Here is a 26,119-nt window from a genome sequence, read left to right as displayed (position 1 = left end):
ATGCATATTCCTCTCTAAAATGAAATCGTCTCATAGTTTGAAAGGAAAGGAAAAAGCTCTTTCCCACCAGAATTCTCTTCTAAACCTGGTCTTTTCACCTGGATGTCCCTCTCTGCTGCCCTCTCACTGTGAGGCATGGAAGTTTAACCACAGTACAAGGAAATGCATCCTTAGGACAAATTTCAGATGAATTAAATGAAACACTGGGCTCCCATGAATGAGCTCATTGTTGGCCCCTTACTCATGCAGGCCTCCTTTCAGGCCAAGATGTCTAATTTTGGAGATTCATGCATTAGTGATAATTGTACTACTTTACAAATATTGTTAAGTAACCCAAAGATTTCTTATTAGGAAGCCAGATCCAAAGTCTTCTAGAGAATATGAAGGGAAAATTGGGGTAAGAAATGAAGAAAAAAATACCCATTTACTTCCTCAAATTAACTCTCCTTAAACACAGGAAGGACAACAGATTTTAAGTATAGGACCCTCTGAATATCACACCTCCAAGAACTGTCCAGGGCGGGGGTGGTGGTGGTGGGGAACGTGGTGGTGCTTCTGATTTGGGTATTTGATATTTGTGGTTCTGCTATCAACCAACCTTTCTACGTGATTTTCTGGCTAATCAGGGAAAACCATGACTCTCTCTTCAATCAGTATTGCTTTTATTTGGCACAGCATTTGACCCTCAAATCCTCATAAAGCCAAGAATGCCAAGTCTACCAAAACTGCTGAATTCCGTAAGAGAATTACAGTTTTACACTTCACTTTCATTTTGTCTTGTAACATCCTTCATCTTATGGCTCCACTCTTAACTCTTAAAATCATAGTTTTCTCTTGCATTATTACTGGAGTCTGAACAGTTGGTTGTACTCCGTATTTCAAATTCTGTGAGTTAAAACCACATAGGCTCCTGCAGAATCTGGGGCAGGGGGAACGTAAAACAGTCACTGCTTTATGACTTTTATCTCACAAATTACTTGCTAACCTATAGCCAAGCATTCTTTTGGTTACATATTATCATATCCACAAGGGTCAAGTTACAGGCATAGACACAGATGTCTAGTACAGTTATATTAATAAGAGAGTTGAGAGAGAGAGATGAGGAGAGACCAAGAGAGCAGGGGGCCGAGGCTTCAAAGCATAAGCCAAAACCCTACACTTTCTCAGCTCTGAATGGCATAAGAAAATTTTGATGAAATATTTAACCCACATGTCATTATTTCATCTTATTTCTCTTTCAAAAATTGTTTTGCTCCCCCAATCTTGACTCCATCTCTTCTAGGACTTGGAATGACCACCAGGCTCATTCATACCGTCTTGTGCAGTGGAGAGTCCCAGCACCTTCAAGCCTAGTCCAGTCACACCATGCATGCCCTTTTCTTCCCACCTAAACCACCCACAGTCCCTCCATTGTTCTAAGGTGCCTGTTGTCTCTCTCACGCACATACGGAAGACTTTTATGTTTTGCTACCAGATTTCAATGGCTCTGGTTATAAAGTTATGAACTTTAAAAATTGGTGGTTTGAGAAGCTGTGAGTATCCTACTGCCTTAAACGAAAGACTCTCTCTTTATCACTTCTTAGGAGTTCACTGGCCTCCAAGTTTCTAGTCAGATCTAAAGATTAGCAGTCCCAACATCTGGCACAACATCTGGTCCTGTCCTCAATCATCTTTGAGACCCTAAACAGCTAGGTCTCAGGGTACTGCCTGTAATAAGTTCCCATCTTGGCCAGCTCCCAGTGTCACCATGAAGGTTAAAATAAAACAACACTGAAGCACACTGTCAACACGTGAGTGATGTGCAAACAAAGGGAACATGCAAACACCTGCTGGAAACTTCCTCCCTGGGAGATGGAAATGGGACGTTGTCCTCACCTCTGGATTCATGGAACTCCAATGTGACGTGGGCATCAAATCCAAGGCTGAAGTAATTATTGAAAACATTCAGAGGAAGCTGCAATGATGAACAAAGGTAGAGCTAAAGTTGTGCATAACCAGGCAAGAAGAGAACAATAAAACTTAAAGCCAGACACCTGTCTCAGGGGCAAGTCCTGGGAGAAAGATCAGACATGACTCAAGGTAGGGCTGTCTATGTAGAAGGAACAAGGGATTTTTGAATTAATTTTTCAGTGAAAGCTCAACTCAAATGATACTCCCAAGAATTTTAAATAGTTTAGGAAACAAAGGATAGAAAAACAAATACAAATTATTAAATGAGAGCCATTCTTGCAGATGCTGTAATGAGAGAACTGACTTAAGCTGAGGGATGCACTTTTGTAACAGTTACACAGAGTGATTCACTAAGCGAAACGAGAAAGTAAATTCAATTCGAAGCATCGTGTCTAAACTTCTTAATCAGTGGATGCACTTTTCCTCAAGAATTTACGTTCAGTATATTAATACTACAACTTAAAATGAATAAGTTAACTTGTTTACCCTTATTTTCAAAAACTATAAATCTTTACCAAAGTCACATAAGCAATAAGTCAGTTATTCTCAACCCAGAAGAAAAAGAAAAATAAACATATGTGTGTCTGTGTATTTTTCAGTATGAAGATTCCTATTTAGTCTATCAAATCTTATGTCTTTAATATGACTGTGAAATTCGCAGACACAGACACACGCAAACTTAAGCTTTCCTCCCCAGGGTCCTCTAGGTCTTGGGCTGTTGCTGCTACAAGCTGAGCAAAGGAAAGAACAGAGTTTGTAGCCTAAAGTCCTGCATTAAAACTACAAAATTAACAGGATTTTCAGGCTTGGGTGCAACGTTAGAACAATTAGAAAAACACATGGAAAATGCTAGAAGGCAAATGGCAGTTCTTTCACTTTTCCTTCTGCAACTCAGAATGGAAGATAAACACTCAAGTAAATAGAGAGGTAAACTGATCTCCGCCTGGATAATGTTTCCAGATAATTATCAGGTTTTCCCTCCAGACAGAAATGCACCTCTCTTCTATCAGAAATAAGTGTTTAGCCTCCAGGTTTCAAAAGTAAGTTCACTGAGGGCTTCACATGCACCTTAATCAGTAAGATTTTTCTGCTGGACTAGAGTGAGGCTCTTGCCCCGTTGAGAGAAAAATGAAATGAGAGGATGAGTTGGAGGGAGAGCGGGAGAGATATTAACACAGAGAGCAAGAAATCGGATTGCCTGGGTGTCTAGTGGGAATAAAGGATGAACCCTTCCGTGGAAGGCTGAGTCAGAGCATGTAATGATTCAGAGGCCACATCTGCCCTTAGAAGTGGTGACAACCAACCGGAGAACAGGCAGCTAGGCGCATAGAGCGATGCCAAAACCACGTCTCACTCTCCTGGCTGCAAATCTGAGAATGTCCAGTTCCCGCACTTAAACAAAACACCAGCCCTTAGTAATGACAGCAAGGGCGGGTGATCCTGCCAAAAGCACAGATACGTTCATTTCTACCATTTATGTTCTTTTGGCTGCAGTCCTAACCCATGTCCCAGCAGCCACTGAGAGCTGAGGGGAACATCTGGTCACCATCCTCTAAATAACGTCACAATCTAGTCTGTTATTAAGTTCTTATTCACATTTTCCAGGAAAAATTGCCCCTATTTCCTACATGTCTCTTCAAAAATCCATTTTCAAAGCCCTTTAATTATCTGGATTAATGTTCCCTGGCTCCACCAAGAAGTCTTTTCCATTCCTTAAGCTGTTGGGAAGAGAATTAAACATAGATTTCTGTCGGGGGCCTAAGCATTCCAAGTTTCGTGGGGACGGGACCTTAAAATTTCCATATGGTACAGTTCTTTGTACGTTAGCTATTTTCTATTCCATTTCTGTCAGTCAAAAACATCAGAAAGACATCTTATATCCCAAGATGATGCCTGTTTGAACAACATTGTGATGTTATGAACTCAAGATCAATTGAGCAATCATGGTATCTACTAGAAAACTTACAATTTCTCGATTAAAGTTTAGGTTAAAAAAAAAAACCTGGTGATAAGACAAAACATGTCTGAACCAATTTTAGCCAAATAAGAAACTTGAACATTTTTCAGAATTGGTCAGGATCATGGTGCTAATAAATTAATGCGCAATCATTTGATATAAAATGATACTGGGTTTTAAAGCTGAAACAACTAGGAAATCTTGGCCTCCATCAACGGCATAATCCAACGTAGCAGGGATGCTGTTTAAAGCACAGATGGTTGGACCTTGACCCTGCATCTACTTAATCAGAATCCCTGGGGATGGAGCCTTGTGATCTGTGTTTTCGGAAGGCACCCCCGGAGATTCTTATGCAACGTAAGTTTGAAAACACTGCCATAGAAGTGGAACGCAATATGAAGCAAGCAGCTGCTCAGCAACCTATCACAGTTATCTGAAACTGAGGCCAGAACTTAAAGCCAAATGCTCCTAGGAAGCTCCACATGAGCATCAGTACAACTCTGTCCCTTGGTCTGTCTAGGTTTAAATAAAAGTTTAATCACTAGAGGGAAAACACGAAGTCACATAATTATTCAGGCATTTTCACATCCCAGCCGAGGGATGAAACTGGCTTAGTTCATGCTTCTTAAACATCAGAGATATTTGATATCAGACCATTAATCTCAGGAGGTTATCTTTCTATTGAAAGACCACATGCCTGATTCTTCAGACCATAGGGTTTTTTTTAATCTTACCGTAGGGTAAGAGTTTGCAATGAATTTGAAAGATTAGAAAATCGATATATATCTTTCTGGTGTGGAAGCTGAGGACCCAGAACAGCTCTCTGGGCTGTGGAAGCAGATAGGAAATTTTAGTCTTTAGAAGTCTAAGGGCAGGATCTTTGGGTCGTGTCATTCTCATAGTCCTAATAGCCATAAACTCAAACACGACCCTGTTACCTCACAGGAAGGAATCAGCATGTGACCCTCCAGCCAGGAATGTACTTCCTGCTCAGGCAGATACCCCAGGGTTCCTTTCTGCTGAAGAAAGAGCTCTCTAACCTTACATACGCCATCTTCAAGTTCTTCTGGGGGTAAGTCTGGGTTTCTTTCCACGTGGAGGTTCCAGCGATCTAGCTGTACAATTGTCCCGTCTTCTACTTGGCAAAGGATCTTAGAAACAGGTTCATCAGTGTAGCCCTAAGGGATCAAAGAAAAAACACACATTGCCGTCGGGAGTAGCAAACAGTATGGCCAAGGGGACTTCATGCAAGGCAGAGCCCTTCTGCTACGGCTCTCTGTTTATTTTGCAATTAGCAAGGCTGGGAGAGTAACCTGTCTTCCTGTAGGTACTTAGATTTTTAAGACAAGAGTCACAGGTAATGTGCACAGAAATACTAACCCTAGCTGGTCTGAGCTGAAGAATTACTTTTGCCAGGACCGAGAACTAGTTGTCACCAGTAGGCATTTGAGAGCCAAGCTGGATGGCTATTTTTATCAGAGTAAAAACAGGTCTCCCCAGGCTCCCCCACTAGAGAAATTTGAGGGATACAAAGAACAAGTGTGTGTGGAAAAGGGGGAAAAGAATCAAGGTGGCATCTGATAGACAATTTCTTCCTTTGACATTCCATTTCACTCACCTCTCCCTAACTTTATAGTGAAACACCATTCCTTCTGTGACCTCAGGCAAGTCTGACTGAGGAACGGCCCTGGTAGGGAGCTACTTATTCCTTGAGCACACGTTACAGACAGTGTGATTACTAAGGATAAGCAAGTCGCTGATGTGGATAAGAGGAATTCATACGACAATACATTAGCTGCTTTATATAAACATATTTATTATTTACGCAACATACACTTTACAAAAAAAAAAGACCTGTGGGAAGCTAATTCACCCAAAATAAACAACTGCTAATATCTGACCATAAGTGTCACCTATGGGAGGTTAATTCATCCAAAAGCCAAGTTAATATCTGCTAATATCTGAAGATAATTTTCATGGAGCCCAGCCCAGGTAATGGCCTCTTATGAGCAGATAAAAAGCTCGCATGACAGCAAATGTTAGCATATTGTGTCTTCTTACTTTGTTAGTACTGTAAAAATAGCAGTAATAATACTGTAGAAATAATGATGGTGATGATGAAACAGCTGGCAGTGCAGGTAAACTCCCTTCAGTACGTTTGCCTGAAGTTGGCTCCATGGTGAAAAGGACAGTTGGCTACCTGCACGGCCACAACCATGACAACACTGTCCAGGAAAACCAAATGCTCAAACAAAGCCATAACTCTTCCGAAGTAAGGACTCTAAGTCTGCACCAGCTTCGAGAGTCTGGCCAGGGCTGAGGCTCAGGAGCAATTCAAGTCTCTGTGACTGTTTAACATGAGGACTTGAGGCCAACCCACCCTCTGAGTTTTAGTGGATACCTCAAAAAGCCCCAGGCCTGTGTACTAACCCCCATTTCCTCCCCTAAATCTTTCCCTTTTCTCTAGCTGACTATAAGTTCAAACTGAAGAAGTTACCAGATCAAACCATGGTTCACAGGGACCTTGACTCTCAACTTTAACTTATTCCTTGGACAACAGTGGCATATTCCTCTTCCATTAAATCACCTGAGGATTTGGGGACCCTGTTTCTTGATGACATGCCCCTGAGAGCAGCTCTTACCCCTCCCCAGTTGAGAGTTCGAGCCAGGTCGTTGCCAGTCCCCAGAGGAAGGACCCCGACGGGAGGCTGAGGGCTCAGCTGCAGCTCGTCCAGAATGGAAAGGATCCAGCCCACCTACAGGCATTGTGGGGGCCAGAAGAGATATAAGAAAGACAGATAAGTTACAAAGAAGACAACTTGAGAAGAGGAGGCTTTAAAGGGAGCAAAGTAGAATAGTTTTAGTTTTCTTTAAAACATGCATGTTTTAATCCAGTGACCAGGGAACACAAAGGCCCCCTTAACTCAAGCAGTTTCAAAATGGCAGCTCTCTTCTAGGGAAAAGAACCATTTTGCACATGCTCTATCATATAAGCAAAACCAGACCCATTCAGCTGTATGTCTAACCAGAGAGCTGCTTTGAAAGTCAGGAGGGTTTAAAATTTAGGGAAGTACATACAAAGGTTACAGCAGAAAACGTAAGATTCAAGCTTAGCCTGCATTTCAATTCTGGCTCATATTGGCTTTGTGACCTTGGTTAAATTATTTAACCTCACTGAGACTCATTTATCTGATTTTCAAAATGGAGATAATAATACCTAGCTCACAAGATTGTTTATAGATTAAACAAAAATGTGTATAAAGCCCTCAGTGTGGTGCGTGGCCCATGTAAGTACTCATTACATGGTTACTCGCCCCGGTATCATCTTAGAAATTAGTAGTGTTTTCCTAAATAGCCCGATATTCCCCTTAATGAAACATTATGAAAACATAATTATGGATAGATCTAGTACTTATTATAAGTTTAGGCAGAAAATAGATACTTATATCCTAGAATCATATTCCTGTTTAATCTTTTTTTTTTAAGATAAATAATAGTTTGGGTTTCGTCTTATAACTATTTAGAAAAATTACCCCAAACTTGGAAATAGCAAAAAGAAAGCTTGCATATATCCCCACAATATCATTGTAGAGAATTGTCACAGGCCTATCTAAGAACTTTATAAATGTAGGTTAACTGGAGGATTTCTGTCCTGTAAAGGCAGAAATACCGAGAAAACCGCATTACTTTAAAGGTTATGGTTCTATTCACCCTTAAAGGCAAAAACCAATTTTATTTCAAATTTAGAAAAGTTATTATAAACTACATAATCGTCTTCCTCTTTTTCTCCAGTAAATAAGCTGTATTATCTTGCTGGTTCCTTTATTAAAAAGCTAAATAATTTTTGGACATGTACGCATTCTAAATTTGTATGAATATTTTTAATTTAAAAAAAATTGTACTTTAATAGTACATTCATTAAACACTACTATAGATAAAACACAGAACTAAGCAATTGAAATAAAAAGAGAAGTGAGCTAGACTAAGATTGGTAAGGCAGAAGGCCTGCTCTCCAGGAATTTACCGTTAACAATCAGAGCAGCATACTGGTTACTTTCTATGTGCTAGTCCCTGAGCAAAGTCTTCTAATGAATTATCTTATTAAACTTCAAAACAACTCCACGACAGACACGATTTTCATCTCCATTTTGTGGATAAGGAAACCAAGACTTGAAAGGTTCGGGAACCTCCTTAATGTCACATCATTGGTGTCGTGGAGCTGGCATTCAATTCAAAGTTAGGTTTGTCACACACCAAAGGCCACTCTCAGCCGCTCTGGCGCAGGGAGCCTTTCAATAAAGAACTAAACCCAGTTCCAGACGTGGCCTTGTTAGAGCAGGCAGATAGCTAGATATGAGCAGAGAAAGGGGGACACAGGCCAAATGGCAGGAATTGGGCAGAAAGGAGGGGCACAAGCCAAATGCAGGAAAACGTACGTCCTGTTAGCACCATGAGTCCCTGGGCAAAGAAAGAAAAGCAGGAATCTTTGGGCTGATAAGGGGCCACACCTTTTGGCCTGGAGACCAACAAAGAAAGGTCAGAAAAGACAGGAATTTCCAGTGTCCGAATGTAACCTTTTGCTCATTATGCCCTCATTTCAATAAAATTAGCCTTGCAGGTCAGAAGTACCCATCATGCACCGACGCCAGGACACTTCTGATCCAGACTAAATAAGGACAAAAATCCCTCCTCCTTTGGGAAGATGGAGTTGGGATGATAGTCAGGAAATATGACCCCAAGCCCTTCCCTTCTCAATGAATATTCCGCCCATTCATTTTTACACCATATGTAACTAACCTGCCAAAGAAACTCAGGGCAGCCGCTCACCTGAGCCTGCCCGCTCTCCCCTCGAGAGTGTACTATCCATCCTTTAATAAATCCTCACTTTACTTTTTTTAACCTCTACGTCTTGTCTCTGAATTCTTTCTGGGACAGGACAAGAACCTGGAACACCGGTTGGATCCACCGGCAACAGCCTGACCATCCCGGAGACAATGGCATGTACCTTTGGAAGCTTTGGGGTGCTGGAGAAACCCTGGAAACTGCTTAATCAAATCCAGTTGACTTGCAGATTTATTAACCGTGGGGCAGAGAGGTCATGTTATGTGCTCAAGACTAAACCATCAGCAGTGGTAGCAGTGAGGTCACGCTGGATGTCTTGACTCCCATCTAAAACCCTTTCCCCTCCACGAAGACTGCTTCCCAGGATGTAAAACTTGCCCATTCATCAAGAAATCTCAAATTGTGTTTACTTTCTAGAAAGGGATGCCACCATGTTCACTCAATATGGTCAACTAAGATTCCCGACCTATACAAGTGTCCGGAAGTCCCTCCATCCCCCAGCCTGGGCGATTCACTTCACACGAGTCCTTAGATTCCGACCCAGCACCATTAGTGCTTCTCTTATTCACAATCCCCCCTAACCCTGCTATTGAAGTAAAAGAAAAAAGAGCTGTTCAGATGACTAGGCTACTGTTCCTGTGCTGCTAGAAGCATAGACCAAACACAGTAAAAGATGACACCCCTAATTAAACTGCAAGAAAGGGGTTTACAGAGCATTAAGAAGGACGTGAAGACTCAGAAATCTCAACAATCTGGGCTCACTGACTGCACATGTAAACAGCCCTGAGCAGAACCAGGGACTCTCAGAAATGCAGTGAAACTTACTGGAAATCTAACTCAACATCCCATACAGAGCAGGGGAAAGAAGGCAGTCTCTTTAACAAACTTCTCTGAGAGTCAAACGTGCAGCCTCCCCTTTAGGATTTGTACTCACAAGTCAGCCCATTTTCTTTTAGGTAGATTTAAATTGGAATTATTTTCCTTATGTTTATTTGAAATAGGTCTATCTTTTCTTGGTAAAGGTAATACTATGAGTTCACAGTTTCAACATCCCATTTCACTCTAGACACGACAATAGGGTAAAAAGAAATCTTCATGGGCCAGAAACAAACCAAGCACAAAACAGCAGAGAAGGCAAGGAGTTTGGCTTCTATCTGATGATGGGGAATAAAAGTTCACCCCCTGCTGGCAGGAGGCTGTGTATGAACAGGGCGGGGCTCCCTCCGGGCCAGCAGGAAAGAGGCCAGGAGGAGAGGGTGGAGAACCACTGCCTGAAGCCACAACCCGTAGAAAGCTGAGATGCCTCAGGGCTGTAGGGACAAAGCCCCTCTCTAGCGGCGGGGCCAGATTTCGAGCACTCCACACACCTGAAACACCCCGACCCTGTGGCCTCAGGATGGGAGGCCTTGGCCACCTACAGAGAACCTGACTCTGGTTTCAGGATCCTGGGAATCACTCAACTACTAGAAAGGGATAGTGAAAGGATGCAGAGGAAGAGGAGGGAAAAATCACACACAGCCAAACCACCTCCTCTGATGCTGAGCTTAAAGAGAGAAGTTCTAAATCCCAGGAATAACGCTCTTATGAAGGTCAGAGATTAACTCATAGCCCATGAAACACAAATAGTGCTCAAATGACTTTGCAATAAATGTTCCATAACTTCCACGAATTGATAAGGTGTCCTCTAATCGTCCTTTGATCAGTATAACTGTCCTCATTCAAACCTTAAGTTCTGTTCCTATTCTTTTTCTTCTTGTTTCCTGCCAAGGCAGGCTGCCAAGAATCCACCTGAAACTGGGCTGCGTTTCCCCATAATGGCAGGAGTCCTCAAGACCCTTTGATTCCTCACCATCTTCTTCCCCTCTTGCACTCGGCCTTAAGCATAAAAGGAAAACATACAGCTGATATGAATGTAAAGGAACTTCCCCTTTCTTGTCAAATGATTTGCTCTAAAAACATGCATAGAGATTCTAGCTCCTTTTTCCAACAGCCAATTAATCAACTATTTAATTTTCCCCTTGAATATAAGCAGATTATCTCAGTATTTCATTACAGTGTAACACCTGTAGTCATCAAAAGCCTCCTGCCTTTCACAGCACAGATTTTTGTGTGTGTCTTGAAATTCCCTCACGAACAATCACAATGTTAGTAGGCTCACAGTACTTTGACTGAAGTGGGTCTGCGTCTTTGCACAACTCCTGAATAGTTTTTCTCATCCGAGAGCTACGTGATCACTACCCAACCACCAGCTTCTTGGGGAGGCAACACAGCACAGGGGTGCAGGGAAGGCACACAGCCAGAGGGAGCCCAGCTGGGTCTGAAGCTCTGCTCCATCACATACTGGCCAGGTGAGTTGAGGCAAGTCACTTAACCTAAGTTCCCCATTATGTGAAAAAGGATAACTCTTAGGAGTATTTTATCAATTAAATAACATGTAGAAACTGTTTAGCATGTGCCTGACAATGAGGAAACACTGGATTAACAGTAACTGCTATGATGGAGCTGTATTTTCCTTCTTTCTTTACTTCACCCATAAAGGTCCAATTCCCTAGAAGCAAAATGCCTTCCTTCTTCCTGTCTCTCCACTTAAAGTTGAGCCTCAAGTTCACAAATCGATCCCACCTTTGATTGCCCTCGAGTCATGAAGTCTTTCTTTCATAGACGATCAAAAACAGTAATAGCCAAGCGGCACCGCAGCAGGAAAGTGCCAGGGGGAGAGAGAGAGAAACTAATAGCAGGAGATATAAAAGACCGTGAGCAATAATCCGTGTTTCTGCCCCTAGGAGAGCGAAGCTTTGTAAAAGCCCTTACGGCCCAAAGCTGTTACTGGGGGCTCTCCCTTCCTGGGAACCAGAACCTGCCCCTGCTGAAGTCCAGACTGCAGGTTCGCGGGCAGAGGCTGTGTTTGCTGGGGCTTTCGCATTACCCCAAGCCATCTCCCCCAGCTCATCCAGCACCCCTTCAGTTAAAATTAATTAAATGCAACACACAGCACTTGGCATATTTTCCACCACAACGGAGGAAAATGATCTGGATTGGGCAAGGTCACTTTCCTATCTTTGTGTTAGGAAAAGCAGGGCTGCCGGTCTAGAACACCAGGGTCCCAGGCTTTGACCCTGGGCAAAGCCGCCCAGCCGAGCGGCTGCAGCCGTTGGCCAATGCTGCCACCACCTGGCCGCGTTCAGCTGTCACCACCACCCAGTGTTCCCCAAGTGCACGTGGGGCAATGTTTGCATTCAGCAGTCTGCAAAGATTAGAGCTGGCTGAGGGGCGGAGAGGACCCTGCGCTGACATTTTCTTTGAACACAGCCGATGCACGTCGCATCTTCTCACATTATCTGCAGGCAGAAAAGGGACGGGTACTCATGTGGAGAAATCAAAGGAAAACGAGGGCACCGTTTCTGAATTCGCAAAGATAACTGAAACGCAGCATTTGACAACTGGCTGTCCCTTCCTAACATGTCCACTACGACTCTTCCTTTGGATATTTTTATATTTGCATTTAGTAGTTTATGAAGTCATTTTGTGTTAAAAGAAATGTTGAAAATCAGCCCTAAAGAAATGGAGATAAAAGTCAAGGTCTGAGCTTTTTGGAAACAGTGTAGATCTATCTAGACTGCCTGTCCCCTCATTCGCAGGGAGGGCTGCTGAGGGTGCACGGGGCTTCTTGAGAGGGGCTGCGACATGGAGACCTGAGGGAGAAGGGGTGTGCAGAACTACCTGCTTGTCTCTGTCAGTTAAAGGGAAAAAGTTCTTTCTTCCCTGCTATGGCTGTGCTAAGGCAGGGCACAGGGTGCTTAGTTTTCTCAGCCTAGAGATCGAAGATGGGGCCAGCCCTTAGGGTACCTGCAACGATGTGACAACCTTGGAACCATGCAAACCAGTTACGAAGAGACTACACCTGGACGGTCCCCTGTAGTCACCACTGGCACCACATGGTGACGGAGTGATCAAAGGTGGCTGATCCAAATCTGAGTGGGGTATGTTTAAAATACATGCTGGATTCTGAAGACAGTACAAATTAAGTATAAAATATCCCCTTAATGACTTATATGTTGATTGCATGTTGAAATAATAGCTTGGATATACAGGTTAAATAAAATATATTATAAAATTAATTTCACCTGCTTCTTACTTTTTTAAAGTATCTTTTAGAAATATAAAAAACATGGAAAGTTCCCTTGAACAGCAATGGTCTACACTAATATAATGCCACAGCTGCGAAGACCCTTAGGGATCCAAATGTATCCCCTTTCAGATTTAGAACATCTCAAAAGATGTTAAGGAACTTGCCAAAAGCCACAGCAATAATGGCAGAACCACCTCTTCCACCTCCAAGCGCATATTGGGAGATGGACCACTCTGCCCCCTTGCATTTTTTGTTTTAATGGAGGTACTGAGGATTGAACCCAGGACCCCATGCACGCTAAGCACGCGCTCTACCCCTGAGCTGTACCTCCCCACCCTCTTTGCACATTTAATAGCATAAAAATAAAGAAAGTAATATTGAAGCCTAAGAACGTTTTTCCAAATTACTGCAAGATGTCTCTATATTAAATAATACTTTGTACACAAACTAATGTGATTAAGGGTTAAAACATCCTCATCCTAACCAGTCAAGAAGATTCCATGTCTGATTCCTCCTGGAATCCTGTCACTGTACCGCCAGAATTCTGACAGCCTCTGCAGTGATGGGTGCCCTCACTAAATAAAGGCTGAACATCTTAAGTCAAATATATACCCGGCACTCAGAAATTATCCTTCACCTGCCTAGAGACAACAGTTTTTCTTCATGAATCCCACCAGAGTGCCACCTCTTTATACAAACTCTGCCCCCACTCAAAATGAAAAGTTTCATATGTTAAACTGATAAAAATATCAATCACATATCTCGATACATATTTCATAAATCCCATATAGCTTTCAAAAAACACCTTATTTTAATAAGGTAAAAGAAAATAAAGCCTGCTTTTACATAGGGTATAAGATATACCGATTTTTGATTCTGGGCAATTGGACTATAGAGGTTACCACTGACAAAAATAATTAGTTCAAAAATATGCACCAACTCTAGGGGAAATGGACTACTTTTCATGGCTGTTGTAAGGGACCCAAGCATTAACGTCTAGTGCAGTTTTGAGTTACGTAGAAGAATGTGAAACCCAAAGTCAGGAACATAGATACTGTACCAATGAGGAAAAAATACCTAGAACATAAATGAAAAGTTATATTTAGCCTTGTGGAATACCCACTAATTACGGTACATTTAAAGAAGAGATGCTGGAAAAGATGGGGTAAGGGAAGTAGGAGAACCAGGCAGTCTACCTGTCAAGAAGGTGACATTAAAGGCATCAGAGAGTATTTACAGAGATTCAACGCTATAATTTGATCTGGTCATTAGAACTCATTAGAGTGGTACCAAGTCCCGCCCACTCTGGGTTTCGTCCCTGATGCTCTATTGAAACTGTTTTCTTGAAAACCACCAGTTACTTCCTAGTCTCCAAATCAGTAGTCCTTCAGTCTCTTCTTAAGGATATAATCACTACCCCTGTCTTGAAACTCCTTTTTGTTTTTTTCTTGATATAATAGTCTACCGGTGGTCCTTCTGCTTTTATCTTTTCATTTTCCTTTTGAGAACTCTTGGCTCTGACTCCATAATGATAGACACTTCACACGTGTCTGGTCTCGGCTCTCTTCTCTCTTTGTCCTTCATGCTTTGAATCCCATGTTTCCAAACACTTTTCCTAATTGCAGAGAATGCCTCAGTACCACGTAACCCAGAACACTGCTTCCTACATGTACCTGCTGAATGGAGGAAAGGAAGACAGCAGTGGGGGCAGAGAGAGGTGAGGGGAGGTGCATGGGTAACGGGGAAGTCTGGAAGGTGGACACCTAATCCACGGTGAAGCCCAAGGTATGGAGATAGAACAGGCCACCAGTGTGGATCTGAGGTAACGGTGACTTAAGAGGAAGAACTATGATTTCAGGACCCCAGCCACATCCCCATGGTCAAACATTTTTAGAAAAGATTGGGTTAAACCAAGTCAAATAGGTTTCGCTTCTCTGCTGTAAGACTTTACACGAATTCTTAAAAGCTAATAACGTATACTAGAATCTCGAAGAACAGTCAACACTGTTTTCCCAACTGAAAAATGTTTTCATCTCCACAGAAAATCTTAATGGACCAGTGGAATCATTGTTTTTTGTTTTTTCCTGGTTGTGTTTATTACTATATAATGTGTATCCAGTGCTACATAAGGGCTCGTGTGGTATGAAGGATAAAATTAGAAGATTTCATTGCTACCTTTGAGAATAAAACATCCTAATTAGGAAGATTAGAGAAAAGACAAAGATAGCTCATAATAAAATCCTAAGAGATCATACTCCAAATACAGAAGTAAAAAGATACTGGACAGCAAAATCTAAATGTCACGATTCTCAATGATTTGTGTTTGCTAACTGTATCAGCCAAGTAGAGGGTAAACTGAGAAACAGATGAGACAAACGGGGGGAAATACACCTGTGATAGTCAACTTCAGGCTAGTTCTATCTTTTCTTCAAAAATGACTACAAAGGGAAGCAATCAGCGATCTTTAAGGCAAACCAATGCTGGTCAGGATTCCAAGGTCTATTTCCACTATTAAAAAAGCAAAAAGCAGTGATTCAATTGTGTACACACACTTCTCCTCCATAGCTGGGACCAATTATTAAGAACAAACGGACAGAGGAGGGTATAGCTCAAATGGTAGAGCGCATGCTTAGCATGCATGAAGTCCTGGGTTCAATCTCCAGTACCTCCACTAAGAATGAATAAATAAGTAAACCTAATTACATGCCCACCCAAAAAATAAACAAAGAACCAAACCCCTCCCCCAAAACAAACAAACAAAAAAGAACAAATGGATAATTTGTAACAAAATCATGCAAATATTATGCTATAAAATCTAGTGGACAGGCTTCTGGGCTGAAATTTATATATAAATCATGGTGTATTCATATATAAAGTGTTATATTACAGTTATAATAAATGAACTTGAAGTACATGTACCAACATAGATGAACATCAAAAATATGATCGGGTGATTAAAAAGCAAGTTGCAAAATGAAGAAAAAAAGGAAATAGGTCAGTTTCTATTTTTAAAAGAATTTAGTCATCTGTAGTCTTCATTCTAATGATCTGACCGCATCCTACTTTGTGGAACAGGAAAGGTTACAGCATAGTGGAGGGAGTGAAACAATTTAGAAAGATGAAGTATGAATCCCTAAGGGCAGTAACAAAGCCCCTCCTAACCCTAGGGGCTTTGATTCATGTAAGAGACATATGTCGTAGGGGAAAGACTATGAGGTGGGAATGAAGAAAGAACTGTCATGAAGAAAACAAAAGAGATGGAAGAAGCAAGGGCAAGAACTGGATTCTATTTCAAGGACCTACCGTTCCATCCCCACCACAGGCCAGAATTCGCAGGTTTGGTACTTTCCTATACAACTCAAGCCTGTAGAGGAAACAGAAGAAAAAGTAAACAAAAGAGCGTGTCCCTGGCCATAGCGGAGAGCCTTATTCCAGCACACAGCGAAAAAGGAGCGGGGGGTGGAGGGTGTCCACTGGAGAAAATGGATAATCACAAGGATGATTATACCATCGAAACTAGTTAGCAAGTAATCACAAGAGGACTGACTCCAACAACTGGATTAGAGGTTGGCAGCAAACATCATTTTTAAATGGGCAACACTGGAATGGGATTTTAGGATGTCCTAGCGTTTTATTTCCTGTAATTCCTATTAATGTGTCAACTCACATCATCTTCCTCATTAGTGTTGACTTCCTTCCTTCCTTTTCTTTCCAATCATTCTCCTCCTTCCTTTCTCAGAGAAAACCATCATTAATCAAAGGTCCTTATATTTAATTAACTTTTCCTGGACCTATTTATTTTTCAAACCTATGCTTCCCACTCTTAATCCTAGAAAACCTTTTTCAGAGAGATGGGGAAGGACACCCCACTAGCATAATTACTACAGCACCCACAGTTTCATCTCCCTCTCTGCTCACTCACTAACGCTTGACCCCCAACTGATGGTCCTCAGCCCGAAGAGGGATTTACTGGCTTTTCTTTATATTTAATTTGCCTGCTTCAAATTAGATCTTCAGTGTTGTCTCTTAAGAAAATGCAGTGATACTGCTCCTGCCAAAATGTTTGCTTAAGCAAACCCTAATGGCTCCATTCCAGAAAACATCTATTTAAATCAAGTTATACTTTTTTCCAAAAATAGTTCCTGTCCTGTCATTTTCTTTATGGTGATCTATGAAGTATCTACCTAAAGCCTAACTAAAATGATAAAGTCTTAAAAGTAAACATTTAAAGGGCAAAAGCCAGGGTAGCAGATTTGCCTTAATACAACCAAACACAAAAAATACATAGAAGTCTTACAGCAAACTCTAGGGGCAAAGTAGTTCATAGAGTAAGAGAATGACAACAGAAGTTAATTTTCACATTTAATGTTCTCTTGCATGCTTAAAATATATAATTTATCCACTTCATACAGGAAGATAATTTTTCTAGAAATCATCTGAACTGGTGTTTCCTTGCCTCTGATATTGTTTTGTATTTAAAAACGATATCCCTGAGGTTCTAAAATTTACCAGATGATATCTGAACTATTTTACTAGACGGGTTTTAAAAGGGGAGCCAGACAACAGCAAAAATATGCCTGCTCTTTCACACCCCCTCCACCATAGCGGACACAGGACACACGTCACCTACGTCTAGACTGCATTTTCATCCCTTCCAACAAAACCAGAATGAAATTTCTGAGAGGCTCCGACGAGGGATTGAACAGGAATTTAAATGCCTCTCCCACTCTGGCGTGGAATCCATAGGTACCATCAATCAATTAGTCACTCAATGGACACACATATAACCTCTAATTTAAATACATGAACATATGCATAAACAGATATGGCCATTCTCCACAAAGATACACTCACCTTCCCCTTCATGTACATCTCCAAAGTTGTACATACATAAGTAGAAAAAGGATGGATCCTTTCCCAGTTCAGACTCACGCATAATCTACGAGTGCTGAAGTGGCAAACACACTAGGGGTCTTTGCTGAGTTAATCACCGAGCAGGTATGTGATGAAGGAAACCAACCCAATGAACAGGGAAACATCAGATGACGTTTTAAAGGGAGGATAGAAGAGGTGAGACAGTAGATGAGAGATGGTCAGAAATATTTCACGAGGTAATCCAATAATAAAGCTCAACTCCAAAGCAGAACGTCCTTCTCACCTGCCTCAAACAGTACAGACCATGGAGGGTACCTCTTGACTTACGCGTCTTTTGGTCCTTCCTGAGAAAGATCGAACACTTGCCGTGGATTCAGGTACCACATGAACATCTGCAAGACTTTGGTTCCCTGTAAGGGAAAAAAAAAAAATGACAATAGTAGAAAGAAATTTCCAAATATTAGCTGCTCATTTAAAGAGCAAAAATAAATCCTGTTTTAAAAAATAATATCTAAACAGTGCAGAGTAGGAGTTTAAATCATGGGCTTCGGCCATTGAGATACATGGTTCGAATGCCTAGAGTAGGCTTGTCTAACCTGTGCAGCTGTTGGGAAAGTTCTTTGATTCCATCAAGTTCAGCTCTCTTCTCTAATGCAGAGATAAGGATGCCTAGTTCACAGACTTGTTGCAAGGATTAAATGCGATGATGTTTGAGGAGCACAGGACAGTGGCTGGCATGCCTAAGTGCTTACTGGTCAGTACTTATTAGCTTTCACCATCATTATTTAATGCATGAAAATTCACATAGGGAAGTTATTAACCAACCTCTGTAATTTAACATTAATTTTTATTTTATTGTGCAGATTACTATTGTCTTTGCATAGTATGAAATATGGAGTGTTAGCTAAGTGTGGTTTTACTGAAATGTGGTTTTTAACCACGGCAGAAATAACCACACAGAGGCTCCCCATTACTTTTCATATATAATTTCTCTAGTTAGTGCTGTCAAATCTTACTGTGTCGTTTTTCTCAATTTCCACGTCTATGTCTGTTTGTGTTGTTCTCTCTCCCATAACCACTTTTGGAGTGTTTTAAGTAATTGTGACATTTATGGAGATATCATTATGGCAAATACAAGGCAGTTCATAAAATGAACTAAGCGAAAAAGAAATGAAGGAAGAATTTTTTAGTAGTATTAAAAAAGAGCTTTAAAATCAAGTAGGGTCCCTCATTTTAGAGCATTATCAACCACAGTAAATAGTATTTGATCAGTTGGGCAGCATCTGTCACTTACAATCATACTCTCTTTATTAGATACCATGATTGCCCTTTCTTAAAAATACTCCTAAGTTTGTACACCTGTGGGCTGTGTTGGAGAGGCATCCTAGTATGGGAGAAATAGCACAATATTTGAGCCAGAGCTAACTTGGGTGTTCTAACTGGGTGACTGTGAGCACTTACCATCCTCCAGAAATTCAGCACGTAAAACAGGGCAACGTCTACTTTCCAGGGTGATTACGAGAATTAAGTGAATCAGTAATAGTTACGTATCCAGCACAGTACGTGGCACAAAATAGTCCTTTGTAAATGTTAGTCCCTTTCTTTTTTTTTTTTGCTGCTTGATAATCTATTCATTAAATTACACTTGAGGGTATGAGGGCTAAAGCGTAGTTTATAATTATCACATTGTTATGCCAGTTGTTACAGGGGCCAGTGTAGGTCTTTTGTTCTGCATTTCATCCAAACCTATACTTTAAAAGTTCTGCTTTATCATGTGCTTGTTGTAAATTTAGGAATAACATTCTATCCTTAATTATTATAACGAATCCTTCAGTTCCACCAAATGATATATTTTGCTTCCTATAAAATTCAGACATAGATTTAGACACATAATAATAATTAAATACTGGATCATTCTCTTCTTCCCACACCAGGCTTTGGTATCAAGTCAGTTGGGGATTACTTCAAGCCATCTTTTATGTTTAACAAGTAACCCCAGAATCATTTTAATGACCAATCAATTTACAAAAAATTTCCAACTGCCTTGCCAGAAAATTAATTTTTCATTTTTTAGATTCCTAGGGCAATATGACTCATTGATGTTAATTACTCCTTCCTTGTTGTAACCTTTGGCTGTGGTAGAGTGCACACCTCAGTTTCAGCTTTTTCCCTTACCCATACAATACTAGGTAATTAACACCTTTCAAAAATAAAAATAAAAAGCATTGAGAGGGTTTTTTTAAACTTCAAATTTCTTTAAAGGTTTGAGTGTCCACACCATTTTAGTTTTTGCTCATTTTCAATTTGTGTTAGTTGGAACACCTAATTATCTACATTTATCCTTTTGAGGAAGGGGTATTTTTTAAGGCTGGCAAGTTTTGCACCTCCTGCCTCTAGGAGGCACCACTTAACATTGCCGCCTATTGGAATGGTGCTCTCTGGAGTCGTGCAGGGGCGACGTGCATCACCACACACAGCTGCCCTATCAGAGTTTACGTCCAGGCGTGATGTAGTTTCTTCTTTTGTAAGTAATCTTTCTAAAATACATTCATTAGCAAAGATATGATGTGTCTGAATGAAAAATATTGCAATGCTTTAAATCAATCTTGGTGGGTAGAGAAAAGAGGACTAAATTTAGGTCAGTTCTACAAAACTCTGCTGTTATTCCAGGGTAAGCCATGTTAGGGCTTTGACGGGGATAATTTACTCAATAGAATTGAATGGTTTGACAAAAAAGAGTAATGTCTTTCTTTCTCACTGGCAAGATTAAATCTACTCCATCATTACACAACTGTCATTCAGTAACAAGTTCCAGACACTCCCATAGTCATCACGTGCTATATGCCATGCACAAGCTGAACTTCTGTGCAAGACTTCTGTTAGTTTTCTCTAAAGGAAGAAACAGTTTAACACATGAATTCTAATATACTCTGGGGAGGGTTCTCATACATACGGCTGGAGAAGTAATACCTCATTGACCATAGAAGTTTTTAAGATATTGTGAGATTGGGTTTTCCTAAGGAAGGATAAAACACTGTTCTTTCCAGCTCTAGGTGTTGGGGAACAGGGTGGGGCAGGATAAAACAGCTTCCAAGAAAATAGGGAGACAGTTCTAGAGGGAAATGAACAAGATCCATCCATTTTCCTACTATGTGCGTAGCCACAGTTTCAGGTGAGGGAATAAGAGACAGACAAGACAGAGAAGATCTTGTCCCTAAGAGGAAGCCCTCTGCATTATTCATAAAGGAAAATATAATGATTTGAGGGTATGGAGAATCAATTAAGAATGGGTCAGCTCAAAAAGCAGCACATCGATCGTCATTAAAGCAAGGTGCCTCTCGTGATGGGCGCAGGACTCTGTTACTAAGCCAGCCTTGGTTTATATCCTGGGGGTACCATCTAGATCATGAAGAGAACTGTCCAGGCAGTAAGAAAGACTTGAGGAAAAAACAGTGGAAGGAAGAGGTTAAGAAATCTCTTAACCCAAACAATCCCAAAGGAACACCTGATTTACTCAATAAACCTGTATTAAACCTCAAACTCTGTGCCTGGGTGCACACTCAGGAGCTCAGAAGGAGACCCACACAAAGTAAATTCGTTCACTAAGCATGGTAAATGCTCTGATGGAGATGCCTGCTAAGAAGTATGACAGGCTGGAGGAGATACTGTAAGCCCAGCTCTGGGGATAAGGCAAAGGCTTCCTCTGTATAGACTGGGAACTTTGTCTTGAAAGATGAGTAGAGTTAACCATTTCTTTTTATACGGGGTAGAGGAAGAAGTTTCAGCGTAAAGGCACAAGGTGTGTGAAACAGCAAGACATGCTATGGGAAGCCTATATTCCTTTCAGTCTTTGACCCGTGAGGCAGGGGCCGTGGGAGAGGAACCTGCCCGAGTGAGCTGCAGATGAAGGCGTGCAGGCTAAGGAGCGCAGGCTCTGTTCTGCAGGAACTGAGAGTCACTGAAGCATGTTACTCAGGGAACCTGGACTACACGTGGATACATCAGCCTGACCACAGACCAAGGAGCTAGACATCCAGGCCCCAGACCTATCAAAGGTTCTAGGTGGCTTGGTTTAGTCAGTGCTAATCACTGATGTCTGTTCCTCCAAAATTCGCCCTCAATACGATGGTGCTAAGAGGTGGGGCCTCTGGGAGTTGGTTGGGTCATGAGGGTGCAGCCCTCATGAATGGCATCTGTGCCCTCACAAAAGAGACCCCAGAGAGCTCCCGTGCCCCTTGCACCAGGTGAGGACACAGTGAGAACATGGCTGTCTGTGAACCAGGAAGCAAGTTCTTACCAGACACCGAAGCTGCTGGTGCCCTGACCTTGGACATTCAGCCTTCAGACCATGAGAAATCGAGTTCTGTTGTTTATCTGCCACCAGTCTGTGGTATTCTGCTATAGGAGCCTGAACAGACTAGGATAGCTGCCCCTACACTCTCACACTCTCTCAATATTGTGACTTGGAAAAGGGGACTGTCCACATATTCACTGTTTAGTTGTTTTAATTCCACATGTTGAGGCTGGCTTGACACGAAGGTCTTGAGATTGGACTGTGACATGTGCTGATACTGACTGACGGCCCCTCACCCTCTTTCCAGCCTTCTAAGCTTTATGAGTCTAAAATTTTATCTAAAGACAATGATTCTTGATTTATCCTCACGTTGAGCATCACAGAAAATAACTTCTTCACTGAGGCAGAAATAGTCCGGGGACTCGGACTCGCAGTTACTTAGTGTCTCCTCCTCTGCCCCCACCTGGCTGACTTTCCCTGGCCCGACTTCGGAGGGGTGACAGTGGTGTGAATTCAGTCAGTATGAGCCTGTCCACGGATAAAATATCCCTTCCCCCTAGAGCCCCCTGATGAGCTCCTGGGGAACTCCAATCTAGGGTCCAACTCAGGCCACCCCTGGACCCTGGGATTTCACACTGAACAGTGCGAGCTCCCAAGGTCTGGACCGCTTGGCTCTCAGGACTGGCTGGCCGGACTGACTCCAGTGGTCAGAACACCTGCGTGCAGGGAACACAGCCAATATTTTATAAAAACTTTAAATGGAGCATAATCTATAAAAATACTGAGTCACTATGCTGTACACCTGAAACTAATATAATATCATAAATCTGCTATAGCCCAATAAAAAAAGAAGGCCTGCCTAACTGTGAATTTATAACCTATATCACTGGAAGAAATTCATGAGAGCGCACGGAGGAGACGCAGTGTGGAAGCAGAAAACACTGAGAGACATCAGAAGGGCCCATAAGACTCAGGTACGAACATGTTAATGAGTCAGGGGCATCCAAGAACAATAATACGTTTTTTGGTTAAAGCAGAGATAAACGTAAGAGATGGGGCCTATTTCTCAAGCCCTCGGGTTTCCATGCTGAGAAGAGGATCGTGCGGGAGTAAAGCTTATCTTTCCTGTCCTATCTTTTCCACAAGAGGAGACACTCAAAGTTGGTCCTGTGGTCAGTGCCTGTTCCCTCAAATAATTCAGGTCCCAACAACAGCAGCGCTGACCCCCTCTAAAGCTTTGCACCACACCCAGGAACATCTCTGCCTGAAGAATGCTAGAGCAACAGAGACCATTATTGTGAAGCAACTGTTTACGAGAAGGGATTGTTTTAAAAGAGGACATAAAGCAGTCTCTGTATGAGTTCAGCTCAACATATTCCCGCCAAGTGTGGGGAAATTTCCAGACACATAAAATACTGCAGAAAGGAAAAATCAAAAATCCAAAAAACAAACTATAGATATTTTACTTGCCAGCAGATGGCAGTAGAGTCTAGTAATTTAAAGAACAGAAGCTTCAGCAAGTCACCTATTTTTTTTTTTTTTCCTTTAAGTTTGAAAACTGACCCTCAAGAACAGGAGAGGGGACTGCTTTATATCCAGACACAGATGAGCAGAATAAGTCAATTACTAAAAGGCAAAAATCAAGATTTAACAACAACGACAACAAAGTCTTTCTCTATTGGCTGCAGTAAACTCTTGCTCATCAGAGTGTGGTCTCTGGGCAGCAGCACCGGCGCCGCCAGGGAGCTTGTTAGAAAAGCAGGACCTCAGGGCCACCCCCGACTCCCTGAATCAGAATCTGCATTTTAACATGATCCCCAAGGGATTCTTACACACATTAAAGTTTAAGAACGAAAGTCCATGATTCTCAACACGGGCTACACAAGAAAATCACCAAGGAGCTTAGACCAGTTAAGGGGGCCTATCCTCGCGGGCTCTCGGTGCGGGTGGGGCAGACATCGCTGTACAAGCTGCCAGGGTCATCCTGATACGCAGCGAGGGTTAGGAACCACTTCTAACCTAAGAGATGAGGCTCCTTAAAGATAGTAAGGACGAGCTAAGATGCTATTTTTCAAACAGGAAGATAAACTTCCATCTCAAATAAATTCTCACCCACTGTGCTCCTCACACAAGAGCCAGGTCAGCTCAGGGACCCTGAAATGGCTCCGATGACACTTCCCTCAATGTTACTGGAATCATCCGAGATGCCTGCTAACCGCTGGTGTTCCTGGGCCGCCCCCCAGACCTGCTGCCATCAGATTTTACGGGGTAGAGCATTTCTAACAAGTGTCTCCCGTGGGTTTTCTTTACACAAAAATTTGGAAGTCACTGGACTAGAAGAAGGGAGTAAGAGTCACATACTCAAATAGAATTTAACCGAGTGAACACTAATGTTGGGCTGATATTTCCTGAATGTTCCTGAAACTGCAAATTTCCAGATAAGAATTCTGATGAGCAGGATTTCAAAGGTTCTCATGACTGAGGACATCAAGTAAATACAGAGGTCATGTTACTCGTCTCAGCTTGTCTGTAAGGTAAATAAAAATGAATGGGCTCCCTTCCCAAAAAAGAACATCACACCATCTAAGGTTTGAGCACAGAATGCTCCAGAAGGAGGAACTCCAGGTAAGAAGGGGTATGTCTCCTCCGCAGTCTCCCCATCCTGGGGGTCACCTGCCTTGTTTCCACTGCCACCCTCTGTTCTGCTCTGCCTCTTTGTCTCAACTATGGCTTATCTGGGTCAGAGAGAAAAAGGAGGGGGGCAACAGATGGAACAAATGAGACTCGGGAGCGGAGGAATGAGAAATTCCCTTCCTCCAATTCCATTCTGCCAAATGGGATGGGTGGCTCCCTCCTTTGACCCTGCATTGTCCCGCTGCAGGTACCTCATCACCTGCCACGTTAAGGGCAGGTTACAGCCACACTCAGGAAAGGCTAGCCCTGACACAGGAGTCAGGTCATCCCTGACAGTGACTCTGCCCTGCTCGCCACCATCGGGCACTCAAAGCTGTCCCATCCTAAGACTGAAGAAGGAACTGTAAATACATTAAACAGCTGGAGGTCCATTTGAATGATTCTAATTGGACGTAGTTGTTTGGATTCCTTTATACCTTTTCCAACATTTCACATCGTGTTTAGACACAATGTTCTTTATATTTATTAGGCTTAGGAAAGAATTGTACGATATAGAGGAGATATATAGAAATTTAAAGCTACATAATACTCATTTTGATTTGGTTAGTCATACTTCGAGAATCCTAGATATTCTGGAGGTAACATCATTAGGGCGATGTGTTCACAAGCCAAAGTGCATAAAGTGACAGCAAACTCACTAAGCCTTCTGTTTCTAATCACTGGCTATTTTAAAACTCTGAACCCTCACTGTGACCTCAAATTCCTCAAACACACTTCAACCTCTTTCCCAAAATAATTCTTCCCTTTCCCAAAAACCTACCAATAACAAGGCCACTTTCCAGATAATCTGTTGGAAGATCTTGATGCTTTACTGGCCCTCTGCATATCCCATTCATCCACCTGCCCATCTATCCATCCATCCATGCATCCAGCCATCAGTCCACATGTCCAGCCATCAGTCCATCTGTCCACCCACCCATTCCATCGGTCTATCCCTCTACCTGATTTATGCCTAAGTAAATAGACTCCTGACTTACACATGTTCTCCATGTTTCTAATCTTCCATCATGTTATTCCTTTGGTTAAAATATATTTTTCAAAACTAAAATATTTTAAATGGCAAAAAATCTCGAATTTTCATTGTATAAATCCAAATCCTCAGCTAAGTTTTAAGACACTGCTCCATAAATTCATTCTAATCTTTATTCACATTTCTAATCATTTAATCTCCAAGCCCGACTCACCATATTGTGCTCAAAATGAATCCTTTTCATCACAACAGCCCTTCTTCTACACATACTGCTTATTAAACAATCATGTGCCCACCACTCTAAGCTGTGAACTAGAACTCACAGGCTCAGAGGTGCAGTCCCTGGAATTACGGAGCCTGTATCTTCGCAATACAGACGCATATAAAGCATGTATGTCACAAATCACA

General features: G+C 41.9%; 1 protein-coding gene across 2 annotated transcripts in view; it reads right to left on the bottom strand.

Moving 5' to 3' along the window:
- Nucleotides 1-26,119, bottom strand: part of DGKI (diacylglycerol kinase iota) — a 395,126-nt gene that overhangs the window by 157,140 nt on the left and 211,867 nt on the right. For both annotated transcript variants that reach the window (XM_064487331.1, XM_031455444.2), the window contains exons 11-15: nucleotides 18,081-18,163; nucleotides 16,182-16,242; nucleotides 6,550-6,663; nucleotides 4,948-5,085; nucleotides 1,876-1,954 (exon numbers count right to left, since the gene is read on the bottom strand). In XM_064487331.1, coding sequence (XP_064343401.1) covers nucleotides 1,876-1,954; nucleotides 4,948-5,085; nucleotides 6,550-6,663; nucleotides 16,182-16,242; nucleotides 18,081-18,163 — 475 coding nt within the window. The remainder of the gene's footprint in view (nucleotides 1-1,875; nucleotides 1,955-4,947; nucleotides 5,086-6,549; nucleotides 6,664-16,181; nucleotides 16,243-18,080; nucleotides 18,164-26,119) is intronic.

Source organism: Camelus dromedarius, chromosome 7, assembly GCF_036321535.1.
Source record: "Camelus dromedarius isolate mCamDro1 chromosome 7, mCamDro1.pat, whole genome shotgun sequence".
Lineage (NCBI taxonomy): Eukaryota > Metazoa > Chordata > Mammalia > Artiodactyla > Camelidae > Camelus > Camelus dromedarius.
The sequence above is the reverse complement of the archived record's forward strand: the minus strand, read 5'-3'. Positions and strand labels throughout refer to the sequence as shown.